The following is a 16,248-nucleotide window of genomic DNA, read 5'->3' as shown; positions in this document are numbered from 1 at the left end:
TTAGGCTTAGCTGGTTTAGCTACCTCAGCTTCTTTCTTTCTCTTGTTGTTCTCCTTCTTCAATTTGCGAATCTCCCTTCGCAAATTCTCGATCTTGACTTCCTAAGCCATATGTTGCAACGCCGCAGCATCTAGCTCTTCCTCTTCCGACTCAGCCTCAGCCTCTTCTGCAGCATCTCTAGCAGGAGTTTCCTCCTCTTGATTTGCCCGTCTAGAGTTTTCAGCATCATCAGCACGGTTTCTCTTCACCATCCTGCTAGTTGCATACATGCCTCTATCAGTAACTAAACATATATACAACGTTTTGACTGAATGGTGCTATCCAACTAATCCTACACAGGTCGCTTTGGATCTACTAGAAAAGTCTCTATGTATGCAACTTGAGTCAGAAAATCCAACAAAAGTTGGATAGGAATCACTGAGACAATTCCTCTGATACCAAATGTAGTGCACCTAAATTTGGAGCCAAACTCCAAGCCCGTTGTGCTACGAATGAGGGTCCGGTACTATCCTACGAGCACTAGCTCCTCGTATCTAGCACTTACACACAAAATGGTGTTAGATGGAGTCTGGCACAATTTTGGCATACCGGTGGCTTAACGCGAGGAGGAGGGTACTCCACCGACTAGAGCAGTGTGGAGCTTGGGCTTAGACCCAAGCCGGACGCAGAATAAGGAGCAACACAGCCCAGCGGGAGCCAAATTAATGTTTCAGGTGGTCGGACATGCATTCCAACCACTATCCCTACTATACATTTGGAACCCCCCACAACCCCCCACCCCCTTGAGGAATACACGCTTTGGGCTTTCACCCCAAGCCTCCCTTAGTACCAGGAGTTAATCTCTGGGACAAGCTTGAACCTTACTAAATATGGAATGTCCTTAGATTGCGAATTTTGACATAGAACGAACACCATTGTGTTCAGGCCGATCTCTACATTCCGTAGATATGCCAAACGAGTGAATATAGACACTTTCCATAAATAGCATATGGGACCGAAATGAGACCAACACTAAGGGCATGACAGCAAGGGTGTTTGGCAAACACGGTAAGCTATCATTCAGTGATATTGAGGGACTAGTCTCAATACGTGGGGGTTCTTGATACTAGCAAGTGTAAGCCAATGACAGGAGTTTCTCAAACCAGGCCGAGTATGCTCAGCAAGAAACACATAGGGTTCCTACCTTATGTTTATCCGATTTAAGTACACGGTCATTGACTAGTTTCTCAACTAGCTCAAGTGGGAACAATAAAGAGAACCAACTGTACCGACCTTCTGCCGTCATGGCAGTAAGGAAAGAGTGTCCGTAAGGACTAGCCGACAAGTATCTTTTGATACCCGAAGTCACATTCGCGACAATTACATCCATAGTAGTGCTTGCCAACATTGCCACTAAATCAAGGCTTAAAGTTTCATCCACTAAGTCTTATTAATTTCTAAGACTTCCTTACAATGTGATTATATATTTGATTATTAAGTAAAAGGACTATTTATCTTTCTTTTCACAGTCAAAGACTTTGAAATGACATATCAAAATATTATAGCTCAACATAAACATTATAGATACTCTCCCCACTTTCCACCACCAAGATGCCTTAGTTATATAGCTAGAGCAAGGTTCTGATAAACAATGCAAAGTATTTAAGTAGATAGTGCCACCCACCCTTGGATTGGGTGCATTGACCATTCAATCTCCTAGAGGAGTTAAAATTAATTTTTAAACACTTTATCAAGTCATCTATTTATATTCACTTTAGCCTTGGATTCATTAGTGTTTATATCATCACCCATCATATAAGCATAATATTCCCTTATAATATTAGCCTTCTTTGGCCACATTGATTCCTTTGGAGTCCTCCCCTCTACTATCTTGTAAGGATTTACTATCATGGGGTTTGGGAGATGATCATTTTGGGCTTTCACTCTTAGACTTGGATTTGCACTTGGACTTGCATTTGGTCTTGAACTTGATCTTAGACTTAATCTTGGACTCAATTTTGGACTTAGTTTTAGACTTAATCTCAGTTTAAGTCTCAATCTTAGCCTTAGTCTTGGTCTTAGACTTGGTCTTGAACTCAATTTGGGGGTCTTGGACTTAGTTTTGGACTCAAACTTAGTCTTAGTCTTGGTCTTAGTCTCGGACTTGATCTTAGACTCAATCTTAGACTCGGTCTTAGACTTGATCTCAGACTATGCCCAAGGTGGAAATCCAATGAGTATAACATATTTTGGACAAAAGTTCTAAGCTGAAAAGTTGAAAGTAATAGTGGAACTTCTAAAGAAGTGTTTGAGGAATAAGTATGGAGCTATCAATAAATGAGTCTTTAGAAAGGGACAAAAGAACAACTGACATATGGTAGTGTCTTGACATATGAAGGTGTTGAGACTGAGTTCAAGACTAAGTCTAAGACCGAGTCTGAGATTGAATTCGAAATCAAATTTGAGACCAAGTTTGAGATCGAGTCTAAGTTCAAGTCTGAGATTGAGTTTGAGATCAAGTTTGAGACCATGCCATATAGCTCCACTTCTATGGTTTTATGTCTTATAGCTACAAGTAATGAAGCAAGTAAAAAGTGATGAATCAAGGAAGAATGTTTTCATGTTTTTGTACTTAATTAGGACAGTAGTTTAGAGGTGTGCAATGGATGTTTCAGCCTTGAATGAAGTCTTTAGTATTTAGATCTAGTAGGACAAAATAGCATATCTCTAAAAAATTTAGTATAATTTTTATTTTTATTTATAAGTATACTTTGGCTAAATTATTTACACTATACTTAATAATATATATAAATAAAAATGCCTAATAAATTAATTGGGCTAAAGCCTCTATTGCTTATATACAGAAATGGGTAGACTAAATTCTAATCAGATGGTCCATATATTATGTTAATATAAATAATATGTTTACCTTGTAGTGTTATATATGCAAATACATTACACCATCCTCTATGAAAAAGTGGTGAATAATAGAACATTAGAGTTTTATATGGGCATAAGAACTTCAAACTCCCATAGAATCATTGATATAGTTATTGATAACTATGAACTTATAATACAAGCATTCAAATATAACATCCTAATGAACAAATTGCAACTTTATGTGAAACTGTTAAATATTTGAACTAACAGCAAAATTAGAATTGTGAATGAAATTAAAAGACTTCAAGAGCCACTATAGTATAGTATAACTATAATAAGGGAAATGTATTCAACTTTAAAACTTTAGCAAAAGTGATTTAACCCTTGGAAAATGGAATATAGACTCTAAGAAGAAAAAACTCCACAAACTCCACAAGAATTAGGTTCATGGAAATACATAAACTCTAGATTAATATGAGGAGGATAATGAATATTTAGGATTAAAAAAGTCATAAGGAACAATATACCAAGAAAATTGGAATAAAAATTGGCTGTAGATGAAAGATGAATATTAGAAACACAAGAAGACAGCTTAAGTCAAGAGAAGTCAAAAGATTAAGAAAGAGTAGGAAGTAGAAAGAAAAGACTAAATAGTAAGTTAAGGGACTACCCTATGAAATTTTTAATTTTTCTTTAAAGTTATCCTTAAAGCATTTGAATACTCTATTTATCAAGAATATAATCAAACTTGTAAACATCATTTTCTCATAAGCTTGATCCTCAAACACCCTCTAGAAACTATTTGTTAATTCATGTCATGATTACATTTTACATCAATAGCAAATGGTAAGACACCAAGAATAGGAGCAACCATGTAATCACATCCCACATAAAAAGGAGCCAGTAGCACACCAAGAATTGGAGTAGCAAAATCTCCAATCCACATGTAACATAATAATAGTATGAATAATGTTGCAAGATGAGAATAATAGAGCATCTACAGCCTCAAACCTCAATTAATAATAATTATTGGAGGCATTCGCACTTGCTCTTTAGCTGGGATTGCCGCGAGCTCAGGCATTGATGGCGGGGGAGCCGACAGCAGTCATCGCTGAGGTTAGATCATGTTGGGAATTCGGTGGAGGAAGGAGGAGCAGCCAATTTTGGGGGAGGAGGAGCTGTAGGGTTTGACAAGGAGATGGTGTGGGTTCGAGGCAGCAGCATCCAATGTGGAGGTGCTGCAACCATGGTGGAGGAGCATTTGGGGTTGGAGGATGGGCACCAAGCCTAGCTGTCGCTTGAGGAGGTAGGCCACCTCAAGGCCAAGGTCATGGAGATGCCGAGCTTGCAGATCTTGGCCTCAATCAGGGTGGACCCGGAGCTATAGAACGGGGAGCTGGAGCTTCTCCCCCCACAGCTTCTAGAACTTGATTGTTTTCCGAATTCTCTTCTACAACAACCAATGAGGTAAGCTTCATCCCGAGTTTAGCTCAAAGTTTATAGGAGAGTGGTTTCAAGTTTAGGATGGCGAAGCATGTGACCTGGAGTAGGAGCAGTCACCAAGACAATAGTACTTGCAGCTATGGTTTCATAACTTGGAAGAGCAGGATGACATTACTATTGAATAAGAGGTGGAAGAAGATGATGGGGGTGATGAAGAGGAGGGCAATGATGACAAGGGGAGGTAGGTGTTCATGTCGTGAAGAAAGTGAGGAAGAAACATAAGAAAAATTGGGGGTACAATGAGACAGCTTCCCTCATTAACTTCAAATGGGAAGATCACCTTGGAAAAATCGGGTTAGTGTGGGGCAATGAGGAGATGATGTTGACAACTACTACTCGTTGGAAGAGGATTGCAAAGAAGATGTAGGCTACTAGCATGTAGCAGGACTAGAAGGCTTGCCAAACTTGCTAGAACAACCTTTGCAACGACTATAAGTGTGTTTGTGATTTCCAGAGGAAAATTGGGAACCCCAATTAATTTAGCTTGAGCCATGAGGATGTGAAGTGGCTTATGCCAGTGAAGCTGAACTTGAAGGTGTTCCCAATTGAGTACTTCAACATCATGGATGAATTTTTGGTGAAGTAGGCATCAACATCTCCAATGTTTCTTGCTGAGTCAAATGCTCTAGAGGAGGAAACTTACAAGGAGGATCCCATAGATGGTGTTAATCCTCCTGGAGATGCTACACAAGTGCGAGGGAGTTCGGGGAAGTGGAAGAACCCAAAGAAGGCCAAGAAAAGCACTCAATGAGGGGAATGTTTTTGCTACTACTTGAAATGAGTAGAATTAACATGGCAAAAAGAGACTATTGTTTGCATGAAGGAGAATAGCTTGGTCGAGAAGGAGAAGGTTGTAGTTGCAACAGTTTTAGCTAGAGCCATCTCCAACCTTGTAAGCTCCATTTCCAACTTCTTGAACAGGGTTGCATCTAAGAGTTAGCCGTCTTTTTTTCAGGATTTTAGGGGGATGCTAATTATTAATATTAAACTAAACTATATTTAGGCTATGATATTCTAGATTTCTTCTAACCATTTTTTTTTTCAGGATCTTGCAACAGTTCCACCTGAGGAAACAAAAAATGCTTTTGGGGAAAGCTAAAAAGATGCTCAGGAGGAATGTGGTTCTTTCAACAATCAGGTAGCAGTCATCGATGCCTTATTGAGGAATAAGGTAATTTTGCTTCTTTTGCAAGTTTTGTTTCTCGTCGTGGAGGCTTTTTGATCCACCATCAATAACAAAACCCCAATGGCATAAACTCTTCCGGACAAGGAGGAGGACGAAGACAAGCTTTGTCGAGCAATCTTGTCTAATTGACTTGACACCGGTCTCTAGTGGGTGAAGCTATGGTGTATGACAACATAAAGAAGGTTCTTCATGGAGGTGTAGGACCCTAGTCAATGGAAGTGGAAGCTAAGGATGGAGAAGACAACATTCTTTGGGCTTTGTGATATTCTAGAGGCTAAAATCTACAAGTAGGATATGAATTTTAGGAGAGTGGTGCCAATGGATGTTCGTTTGGGGGTCACCTTATACAAATTGTTAAAGAACACCGGCTACTCCAACCTATCTGACAAGTTTGGGATTGGGGAAGCCATTGCACATGACATTGTGGTGTAGACAACTATTGCAATCTTCAAGTGCTTCGGGTACAAAATTCGATTCCCAGAGACAACAGTGGTTGTGGCGGCAGATTTTCAATAAATCACCAAGACCTGTCTCCCTAATGTGGCTAGGGCAATTGATTGTACACATTTCGAGATTATCTAACCAGTTGACCTAGATGGTGAAGGCTACTTTGATCAAAAGCAGTGGTACTCGGTGGTCTTGCAAGGGGTTTGCCACACTTGGAAAAGGTTCTTAAGTATCTATGCAGGCTGGCTAGGTAATTATTTTTAATTTTTTTCTTCTATACATGTAATTGGTTTTTTTTTTTCCCCAAGGAATGTTCATGACATAAGGGTTTTTCGGAGTTCCAGGCTATACCACAAGATCCAAGTAAGAGAATTACTCACAATTCCTTGGGAGTTTGCTTTTGACAAATGGATTGAGCCATATTTGGTAGGAGATAAGGGCTATCAATTGCAATAGCACTTAATGATCCCTCACTTAGGTAAGCTGATAGTTTTTTTTTTTCAATTTTTCATTTAAAACAGGTTCTCAGTTGACAGTGACTAAGGTGGAGTACAATCAGCAATACCATTTAGCCCAGATTGTTATTGAATAAGCATTTGTACTTTTGAAAATGAAATTTAAATGCTTGGATCAAAAACAAAGGATCAAACCAAAGTATCTGCCGAACATCATTAAAGGTTTTTGCATCTTGCACAACGTCTTGATTGATGTTGGTGAAACAAACATCAATGCTGAGATCAAGGCATGAGAGAGACACATTCAAGCTTTGAAGGAAGTAGAGATTTTTGAAGATTACGGGGATTCTATCATGGTTGAGGGAGAACCACAGGAAGACTTGCATGGGCCGGAGGATGTATAGAAGGTTTGAGAGAACTTAATTGACTTCCTATGTTTGTGCTATAGTAGAACTGTGTGATTGTTATGTTCAAGTTTAATATTTGAAATTTGAAATTTGAAATTTAAATTTAGAGTTAGCAATTTGAATTTGAAATTTTAAAATATTTTAAAACATGTTTGAATGCTATTTTGAAGAGATTTTAAAGTAAGTTAGATGTGAAGTCACTAATGTTTTACGTTAAATGTTTATCACAAAAACCTATGTAGGTGGGAATGAAAATGTTTTAAAATGCATACTAAAAGCTTAAAACAACCTAAAAACTACTCAAGTGTGAATGCAATGGTCACAAAAATTAAAATAAACACTTTAAAATATTTGTATATAAAGTGCAGGTGCGAATGGTTCCAAATATAACATGGCAAAAGAAGGAAGCAGATTTATATATAACAATAGCTCTAGATAGAAATGTAGCACAAATTGAACAAAAACAAAATCACAATCCCAAAAGCAAAACATTGTCAATAAAACCTTGACTTCCAAAGAGGACAAAAGCTGAAGTGGATTAATTAATAGCCTGGGTCCAAGATCATTATATTCTGCTCAAAAAAGTAAATGTGGATCAACTAGCTCGCTCACTGCGCAGGGAGAGGCCATCCATGGTGACAAATCACAAGCAACACTCATATGAGTGGTTAAGACATGGGAATAAGTATTAACTATTACATCTTTTTAATATTTAATATATTTATAAAATTTATAGATGAACTACTATAATTAACATATTTACCAAAAAAAGAGTCAATTAATTGGTCTCTGATTTTTGGAAAGGTTGTAAACCATCTTTTTATTTCCGTCCTGTCGAATTCTATCCTCTCCGAACTCATACGCGCTGCCTCGGCTTGCCAACATGCATCGCTCTCCTGCGTGGAACAAAAGCATGAAACAAGAAGTACTTTCTTACCCCAGAAGAACAGCTTTGGATTCCTGCCAGCAAGAGCCGGATTTAAGCTCCTCTTAGACAGATCCTCCCATAGTGCTCTCGCATTTCCCGCAGAGATCACTATCCACACGAAAGGACCTCAGCCTGGCCATGACGTCCGGCTTTCCTGGAAGAGTGAGAAAGCAGATGTAACCTGGCACGCAACACTCGTGTGGAAAAAACAAACAAGCTTCGGTCTGATAGAACTCTACTCTCGATCTTACCCGGCTCAAGAACAAACTCAGCGTCGGCATTCCATCCTCGAATCGTAGACCAGGACAACGTCCCTCAGTAGTTCGCACTCCACCAAGTTGACGACGCGGAAATCTCCATCGTGTCCCAGAGCCTCCACCCCCCTCCAGACCGCCACTATCCCGGGAGCTCTCGGCAGCTTGTTCCAGTAGGGTGAGCGGGTTGGGCACGACGGCATCGAGAAAATCGTTCTCGGCGACTACGAAGTAGAGGCCCACTAGCAGCAGCGCAGAGCGGGAAATGCCGAGCAGCAGCCACTGGCCAAATCCAGTTGCGAGGGTTGGCGATCTTGACGGACATAGAAGGTACCATGACCCTCCGCGCGCCATTGATGAACCCTAAAATCTTTAATTTCACAAACATAATTTATATGAAATTTTTCTCAATATCTTTGATAAACTGATCATAATGGTCAAAAAAAGAGATTTTTCTCTCTCTCACATTTTTTATTTATACCAAAACACAACTCCTATGAGCCGCATCCAAGAGTCACACCTGTTTTTTATCAGCTGCTTTCCTTCTGGTCTCTCTGATTTTGAATAAATTTTGTCTTTTGCCTTCCTCCTGCACCATCTACACAAAATGCAGGCCTTTGAATTGGAATCGAGGAGATTAGTTTTGTCTGGTTAACCTGCTTGCTGCTGACGAGCATCAACCAGGAGGGAATCAATCCGTTCCCACTCTCTCTAGTGCTGCTGCTGCTGCTGCTGCTTGCAATGTACAATCGCTCGCTCGCTTGCTCGATTTTCATTCACCCTTCGCTAAATTGTGCTGACAAGCTACACTGAGGCATCTGGTGCGAGCTGCAAAGGAAGAGACTTCATCAGCTTCTGGACTGAGCAAGCCGAGAAACAAGAAAAGAAAAAACCTTACCCGCTACCTCTGGCGCTCAACTTCTCCCCTTCCGGTGGCCTTTTGTTAGTCCGTGGCCCGTAGCGATGAAGCCTCTCCTGCGCTTCCAAAGGCGCGTGACGGCTCTTGTAAGTTTCATCATCGGTATCCTGAAATACATTCATCCGTGTGAGATCTCGTCCGAGTAAAAGGAAAAGAAACTAGGAAAACAGGACAAGAAAAAGAGAGCAAACCAACCAACCTCGTCATCCGAGTTATCTTCTTCACACATTTCGGACTTCTCGGCCAGCCGCCACTGAGGTGTCTCGATGTTGGCATGTCTCACATGTTGCACGTACTTGGCACCCACGCTGACAGGCATCACCACGTTGTTGATATCGTAGTCCGAGGCCCGCCTTCGGGCAGCCTGCCCGCCTTTTACCGCGGCTGGCGATACAGGATGGCCGCTCGGAGCAGCCTTCGTCAGACGGCTGACGGCAGCCGCCTTGGCCGCTGGAGCTCGCGCTGCGCCGCCGCCACCTCCGCCTGCTCTGGCTACCTGGCCTGGAAGTTTGTGCGACATCGAGCCCCGGAGCTGGTTTCTCAGCCGGACCACCCGTGCTTGCAACGTCTCCACCTTGAGCATGATGTTTTCTACCGAGTCTTCGTTTCCTTCATCGGCAGGCGGCGGATCTAGCCTCACCATTGCGCCTTCTGCCGCCACTACAAACATATGGTTGCAGAGAATTAGCCATAACCGGTCAAGAGATCGACAACATGATCATACGCGTACAATCGTTTGGCTCCTTGTGTTGGTCCCCCTCATACTCTCGCTTCTTCTTCTCTGCAAGGTCGACATTATGAGACGTGAGAGGAAATCGAATAAAATTCACTTCTTTACCGTATCTTTGAAATAAAGGATGCTTTGACATGTAGTCCGCCACATCCACAGTCTCCTCCACCTTCCTGCGCCTTTGGCGATGGAGGAGCGGCTGCGCGGGCCGCTCTTCCCGCACAGGCGCTGCTCTCGCTGCACCGTCGGGCTCCGTCCTCCCGTCCCATGGCTTGGCCTTCTGGATCCCCGAGAGAACCTCGTCATACTTTGTAGCCTGCCTCTGCAACTCCATAAGACGAATATCAAGCCACCGACATCTCCACTCAATACCACGTCTACAGTTTTTCCAGTCCATATTCAGGGGTCTCCTCCTGAAATAAAAATGTTTGACATACGTTTCGTTTGAGTGCGTTCAAGGAAGAGTTGTAAGAAAAGAAAAAAAAAGGAGAGAAATGGAGATAAGAAGTGTCTATGGCTTCCGTACCTGTCAGTCTCCAGCGCTCCATTGCCATCCCTCGCAGCGGAGTCTACTTCACTGGCGTTGTTGGTGTTTGCCTCGTCCCCGGAAGTGGCGTCGCTGAATCCAAACGAGCTCGAGCACTCGCTAGCCTGCTCGTCCCGATCGGTCCTCACCCCCTCGGCCTCTGGAAGTCCTAAAATCTCCACCGGAACATCGTCTTTGCTCTCCGGCTGCTGCTTTTTCCCATGCTGCTGCTGCTCCAAAGCCGGAGGATCGCTCCTCTTCACCACGGGCGGCTTCCTGTCAGTTATCTCCGCTAGCTCCGACGGGAAAAGCCCGGCGGCGCGACCCACCGGAAGGAAGGACCTTTCGGCGAGAAAGGAATCGGCCCTGTCGTCGTCGGGGACCTCCCCAGCGAAGATCGCCGAGGCCCGGCTGCCCAAGCTCTTCTTGCCCTGCCCACCCAGATACACTGTTGCCGCTTTCAGGATGGTTGAGGTCTTCTGATTACAGCTCATTGCATTGTAGCAGCGCGAGGCTCACGACGCGACGAATCCCTGTGCGACGAGCCCCGGCACATAATCTCCCTCCACCGAGTACCATGAGCAAAACCTCGTCTCTAAGAAATCGCCACAAACCCTACACCGCTCGGGCGCCTCATCCGCCGGGGCGATGGCGCCTCTTCCCAGCTACCAGAGATCGAGAGGGAGGAGGAGTGGCGATCCGCGGCGAGAGGAGAGGAGGAGACGCGTGAAATCTGACCTCGCGGCTGCTGCTCCTGCCGCTGGCGATGCTGCGCTGGATCAAGCGGCAGCTCCCGGCGCCTCCGGTGGCGAGATCGTCATCGAGCGAACAAGTCCTCCCCCTGCGCTCTCCCAGCGAGCTACCGCCTTTCGCTTTTCATTAGAAAAACCGAGGGCATAAAAAAGAGAGGAGGGACCTTCCGTTTTGGAATGGTCATGTCATTGGGCGGTGGGGATTGGAGGATCCGACGGCCACGCGCGCAGGGCCTTGGAATCCGTATAGAAAGCATATTTTAGGGTTCTTCACTCTCGTCGCCCCTCTTTCTTCATGGCTGTCGGATCCGGCAGCGCATTTTCTTCTTTCTCTCTCCGATTAGGTCGAATCTCCACGGCTGCCTGTGCGACAGCGATGGTTTTCCGTTCTTTCGTGTCGGATTATCCCCTTTTTGTTACATCGCTCTCCTCTCTCTACTAGCAAGCTAGCTAGCTCGCAATCGCTGTAGCATTCACGGCGATCGGGCTTCTCACAAAATGCTTGCCATCGCTCCAGACGAGGGCGCCAAACACGAAATCCTGGGATCGCTGCTGGACGCTCAAGCTCACGGTGAAGGAGATCTTCTGGAGCGGCCGCGTGAATTGGAGCTCCGAGGGGTACACCGACACGATCACGCCAGGAGGTGAGTAGACCTTGGCCCTGTAGTGGGATTGCGCTGGGCCGACGTTGGTTAGCGATCTGGTGACCGAGAGGCTGCCTCGCAGGTCGGCTACTCCGATGGAAGGATAGTTTAGATTGTAGGAAGCGATGGGATTGGGTGGACAGGCGGTGATCGTGAGGTTCTTCAGTGCTCCTGGGGATGGGCCGAGGCCACAGGCAAAGCTGGTATACTCCTCCAAGCTTATGTCATACACGAGTCCGGGATCCTGGGCCGCGACTGGGTTGACATGCCCGGATCCAAAATCGAAAGGAGTGGCAGGGGTGTTGGTGAAAGTGTTCTTGATCAAGCTGTTCGTGTTGTCCGAGAGGGTGGCTGGAAGGAAACCAACGAAGAATTTGGGTCAGGAACTTGGATAGCCGTGAGAAGGAAGAACAAGTTCTTTACCAGTGGTCATCATCGCCGACTTGATCATAGCTGCTGTCCAGTATGGGAATCTGGCCTTGAGCAAAGCTGCCACCCCGGTGATATGCGGGCATGCCATGGACGTTCCCGAGAGGAAGTTGTAGTCGACACTTCGGTTGCCGGCTCCTGCGGTTGCTATAGGGGGCCACGCTGCGAGGATTGTGAGGCCTGGTGCTGTTATATCAGGCTGGAGAGCAGGATGTGAGTGCTCGAGCTCTCAAGGAAACTTTTGCCACTCACCTTGATGATGTCCGGAGTAACAGTGTTGGGACCTCGCGAAGAGAAGAATGCCACTTTTGGGGACGGCTTGTCGTGGAGGACGACGTTTGTTTTGAGGAACTTGGCCATGGGAGAGCTGGTTGGTTTTTTTCCCAGGGGGTGTTAAGAGACGAGGCCGGAGATAGATACTTTTGGCTGCTCACCTGGTGGAATTTAGATATGCACGGAGAATGGACGCTTGGGCCTCGTCGGTCAGTGATGCAGGGACCACGAAAGGTTGTGCCAGGTCTTTAACTTCAGGATTGATGTCGATCATTCCAGCACCACCAGCTCGACTCACTTCGGCGGCCTTGGCTCCCCTCGACTCGATCGGGATTTCATGCTGGCAAACAACTATTTTCCCCTTGGTTCTAACGTCGTCCAGGGAGTCCGCATGGCAAAAACTGCGCAACAAAGCAACTAGGTACCATTGAGTTTCCTCGAATGACTTGTATTACCTTGCATTTGCAGGCGTCACTCCTGCGGCAGCAAGATCCTTTCCCAGAACCACAGGGAAGAACTGAGAATCGTATGGATTAACAGCGAGTCCCTGTTTCCAAAGTCAGGCTCAACTCGTTGCAGATATTGTCAACAGCTTACCTGAAGTATTTTTCCGTTTCCAAGCACCACATCGGCTTCAAACCTCCTGTCTATGGAGCTCGCTGCAACCGTCAGTATCCATGGCGAAAGGTTGGTAGCCGTGAAAGGGTCTCCACTGTTTCCGGCAGAGCATGACACGAGGATGTTTTTCTGCAGGGCATGGAACGCTCCGATGGATATAGCATCCTCGAAATAGTTGGCCTGAGGAGGATCCGGGCCGATGGACGCAGATATAATGTCGACGCCGTCGGCTATGGCATCATCAAAGCCCGCTAGAATGTCGGGGTCCTTGCAGTCGTCCCAGCAAACTTTGTACGCGGCAACTCTCGAGTTTGGACTTCCTCCCCTAGCAGCTCCAGCTCCAAGGCCTCCCGGGAAGCTTATGCCGTTGACAATCCTTCCCGCTGCAGTTGACGTGGTATGTGTCCCGTGTCCGTCCGTATCCCGTGCAGATTTGATGAAGGTTTTTTGCAGCTCAGGGTCGCTGGCATCGTATCCGTTTGTGTAAAAGCGTGCTCCAATCAACTTGCTGGCATTTTGGCATCCATGTGAGATCGTCTGAAAACAATAGTTTCGGAGTTTGACTTCTTACTTGTTGCAATTACGTGCAGTGAACTGTTCTCCATCCTGGCAAGCTCCCTTCCATTTTCTTGGTATCGGTGGCATGCCTACGTCGTTGAAGCTCTTGGACTCCGGCCAGATACCTGCAGAACTTGATGGTTTGGTATGTGTATCTTGATAAACTCGTTATTTACCAGAGTCAAAGACGCCAACAATAATGTCTTGGCCAGAGGCCTCACAACCACTGGGATCGCTGTTCTGCGCCGGGAAAGAGTCGATGGTATTCAAAAAGTCCCAGGAATGGGTTGTATGGAGCTTGTGACTCTTGCTTGGGAAAATCGAAACAACCTCTTCTCTCCCTGCGACCAAAGGTAAGCATATACATATTGTCCTTCTTATTAACTCGTACTTTTTATCTGTGCAGCTTGGTCGTCGGTGAGCATGGCCGAAAACCCAGTGAAGCTGCGCTTGTAGGTGTGTATCATATTCCTCTGCGCTTCCTCAAGGCTGTATCAACAATTCAACCAAAGGTATGGGTATGCATGTTTAGAAAGCATCTAATGTCTTACGTTCCGAGTGTATCCGCCAGGAAGGAATGAACTTGTGCGTGCACGACATTATGGTCTTTGTGCGATTTCTCACCCATGTAAACGATGTATGCCTGTGCAGGGATGATGAGTGGAAAATGTCCTTTGGCGACAACCAACATTCAGTTCTAATACTCACTTTCTTGTGTGGAGCGGCCGCTGTAAGAACAAAAATGGAAGCCACGATTGTGTACCAGAGGTTGCTCTTCGTGAGACCCATGGCGCTTCTGCACAAATGCCCGGGTAAGCTTGTGTTTATATACACTTCTTGTGTTTATATTCCTCCTGGAAGCGGTTGTGGCGGAAGGGTTCGTCCTTGATTTCGTCATGTTTATAACTTATCTTTCTTGGCATATGGTTGCAGAGCGTTGTTCGATAGTTCTGGGACGCAACAGTCTCATTGTTTCTAAAACACCAAAGTGCTTCATAATATCGCGACAGTTTTTATTTCTCATTTTGGGCGAGCATGGCTTGTCGGAGATACTCGATTTCGGCGTTCTCGTTAAAGTTATCTGTTATCTTTGAAGGTTTACAGCTGTGACCCCGGTCAAAGCTAAGTTGAGTAATTCAAAAGACCAAAAAAGAGGACAAAAGGAATAGCTCATCACCTTAGCTGGTGTTTTGACATGTTTTCAGTGTATTTTGGGGTCCAGTTGAGTGAGGAGTAGGAAGGTAATTACAAATCCTCCCTTGTGGTCTCATGCTTCCAGTCGTGAATCCAGTCGGGTCTCTTTGTTTCCTCCAGGGATTGTGCACGGCCACCACTTTGCGGCTGGCCTTCTTGAGCTTGGGAGTGGCATCTTCCAGGAGGAATAAGACACTAACATTTTTGCGTCAAGCTTCAAAAGAAATAAAAATATAAATATAAATATAATGTGAGTATTTTGTTGAGAAACTAGTCTTTCATACTAGGCTATACATCTTTGGAATGGACGGTGACAAGTTTGTGACAGATTCAAGCTACACAGATTCCTTTGCAAGTTCTTATTGATTAGCATGCGCTTATCTGACTTAGATCTTCTAAGATTTACGTTTTTTATCTTGTGAGTTTTTCTGCTCATTGGCACCCTTGTCCATCCTCTCCATTTAGAAGGATCAAGAGAACTTCCACATCTTCCCGGTGAATTCGCTTCTCATCCCCGAGGAGACGGTCGAGCCCAATCCAGCCTACACCCAGACGGTGAGCGATCAAGTTGACGAGCGTCTCGGCTCTCACAAATCCCGTCTCGTCCGCGAGAGCTCCCGCGCCCTTGATGGAGAGAGCGCGCTTCGCGGATTCGACGGTCAAGTGTGTGGAGATGTTCGACCCGGAGACGTACCTCTGGATGCGAGCGATTACGTGCGCTGAGTAAATCCGTGCTAGCACATCCACTCGTCCGAAAGATCGCAGAGGATTGCTACAAACAGATTTTGCAGAGTGGACTTTCGGCTGAGAATTGTGTGTGTGTGCCTGGCAGAGTACCTAAAACTCCACATTTCTGACGTGGCAAAAATATTCGTTAGTGATATGGCTCAATCTTTGGTTGCATCCCATTTTGTATCATCTCCAGGCTCATAAAAGGAAAGAAAATAATGTAATTACTTGCCTTTAATTTTTTGTCAGCAAAAGCGAAGTTACCGGTATACCATTTCTTAAAAAGCAAGATTTGTTTTATTCACGTCGCTGCTCACATTCTCTTGTGCATGTGTGTAATTACGCTAAAAGAGATTTGCCAAAGCGAGATTCGACCACATCCTTGTCAATCCTCTCCATTTTCAAGCCACCTCCCACATCCCACCTGCGAATTCGCTTCTCATCCCCGCGGAGACGCTCGAGCTCAATCCAGCCCATAGGACGGTGACCAATCAGGTTGACGAGTGGTGGATGGAGTTTCTGGGGCTCATCCGGAGAGCAAGATGGGGCTGCTCTCCGCCTACGCATATCCAAGAGCTCCGCGCGACAAGATCATCCCAATGGCCAAGTTTATCGCGTGGTTCTTCCTCGCGGACGATGCTCTCGACTCTCCCGAGATACCGCCTACATCTCGGGGACATCCCCCCGCCGCCAAAGTAGCGGTGGCTGGATCATCCAACAGCGCGCTGCTCTCACGCCAAGTTGGAATTTTTGCCAACCTGCTGCTTCAGGGATGGACGAGCGCCAGAGAGCGCGCTTCTTGGACTCGATCAAGTGCCTAGCGATCAAGTGATCATG

General features: G+C 45.3%; 3 protein-coding genes across 4 annotated transcripts; all 3 read right to left on the bottom strand.

Moving 5' to 3' along the window:
* Positions 1–7,716: 7,716 nt before the first annotated feature.
* On the bottom strand, positions 7,717–8,393 carry LOC112347036. The gene is made up of 2 exons (XM_024677158.1): positions 8,037–8,393; positions 7,717–7,939 (listed from the first exon to the last, which is right to left on the bottom strand). The coding sequence occupies exons 1-2, from the start codon at positions 8,391–8,393 to the stop codon at positions 7,913–7,915; spliced, it is 384 nt and encodes a 127-aa protein (XP_024532926.1). The 3' UTR covers positions 7,717–7,912.
* A 96-nt stretch (positions 8,394–8,489) lies between these two features.
* LOC112347132 lies at positions 8,490–10,768 on the bottom strand. Of its 2 annotated transcripts, none has more exons than XM_024677482.1 (6): positions 10,215–10,768; positions 9,797–10,101; positions 9,683–9,739; positions 9,158–9,618; positions 8,938–9,065; positions 8,490–8,867 (listed from the first exon to the last, which is right to left on the bottom strand). In XM_024677482.1, the coding sequence occupies exons 1-6, from the start codon at positions 10,706–10,708 to the stop codon at positions 8,816–8,818; spliced, it is 1,497 nt and encodes a 498-aa protein (XP_024533250.1). In that variant the 5' UTR covers positions 10,709–10,768; the 3' UTR covers positions 8,490–8,815. The 2 variants fall into 2 exon arrangements, with proteins under 2 accessions (XP_024533250.1, XP_024533251.1); XM_024677483.1 differs by having other exon boundaries at positions 9,689–9,739.
* Positions 10,769–11,249: 481 nt separating this feature from the next.
* LOC9651570 (subtilisin-like protease SBT5.3) lies at positions 11,250–14,116 on the bottom strand. Its single transcript, XM_024677157.1, has 9 exons — positions 14,113–14,116; positions 13,665–13,961; positions 13,502–13,613; positions 12,910–13,438; positions 12,768–12,859; positions 12,474–12,713; positions 12,292–12,406; positions 12,034–12,238; positions 11,250–11,961 (listed from the first exon to the last, which is right to left on the bottom strand). The coding sequence occupies exons 1-9, from the start codon at positions 14,114–14,116 to the stop codon at positions 11,417–11,419; spliced, it is 2,139 nt and encodes a 712-aa protein (XP_024532925.1). The 3' UTR covers positions 11,250–11,416.
* Between the last annotated feature and the right edge of the window lie 2,132 nt (positions 14,117–16,248).

This window comes from Selaginella moellendorffii, unplaced genomic scaffold, assembly GCF_000143415.4.
Source record: "Selaginella moellendorffii unplaced genomic scaffold, v1.0 SELMOscaffold_19, whole genome shotgun sequence".
NCBI lineage: Eukaryota > Viridiplantae > Streptophyta > Lycopodiopsida > Selaginellales > Selaginellaceae > Selaginella > Selaginella moellendorffii.
Note: the sequence above shows the minus strand (reverse complement) of the source record. Positions and strands in the feature narration are given on the sequence as shown.

Coding starts and splice junctions, on each gene's coding strand:
- LOC112347036 (XM_024677158.1), bottom strand. CDS start 8,393: ATGGCGCGCGGAGGGTCATGGTACCTTCTATGTCCGTCAAGATCGCCA. Junction 7,940..8,036: donor TGAGTTTGTTCTTGAGCCGG/GTAAGATCGAGA, acceptor TCACTCTTCCAG/GAAAGCCGGACGTCATGGCC.
- LOC112347132 (XM_024677482.1), bottom strand. CDS start 10,708: ATGAGCTGTAATCAGAAGACCTCAACCATCCTGAAAGCGGCAACAGTG. Junction 10,102..10,214: donor GGAGCGCTGGAGACTGACAG/GTACGGAAGCCA, acceptor TTTTTATTTCAG/GAGGAGACCCCTGAATATGG. Junction 9,740..9,796: donor TCCTTTATTTCAAAGATACG/GTAAAGAAGTGA, acceptor TCGACCTTGCAG/AGAAGAAGAAGCGAGAGTAT.
- LOC9651570 (XM_024677157.1), bottom strand. Junction 13,614..13,664: donor TGTTGGCGTCTTTGACTCTG/GTAAATAACGAG, acceptor CAAGTTCTGCAG/GTATCTGGCCGGAGTCCAAG. Junction 11,962..12,033: donor GTCGGCGATGATGACCACTG/GTAAAGAACTTG, acceptor GTTTCCTTCCAG/CCACCCTCTCGGACAACACG.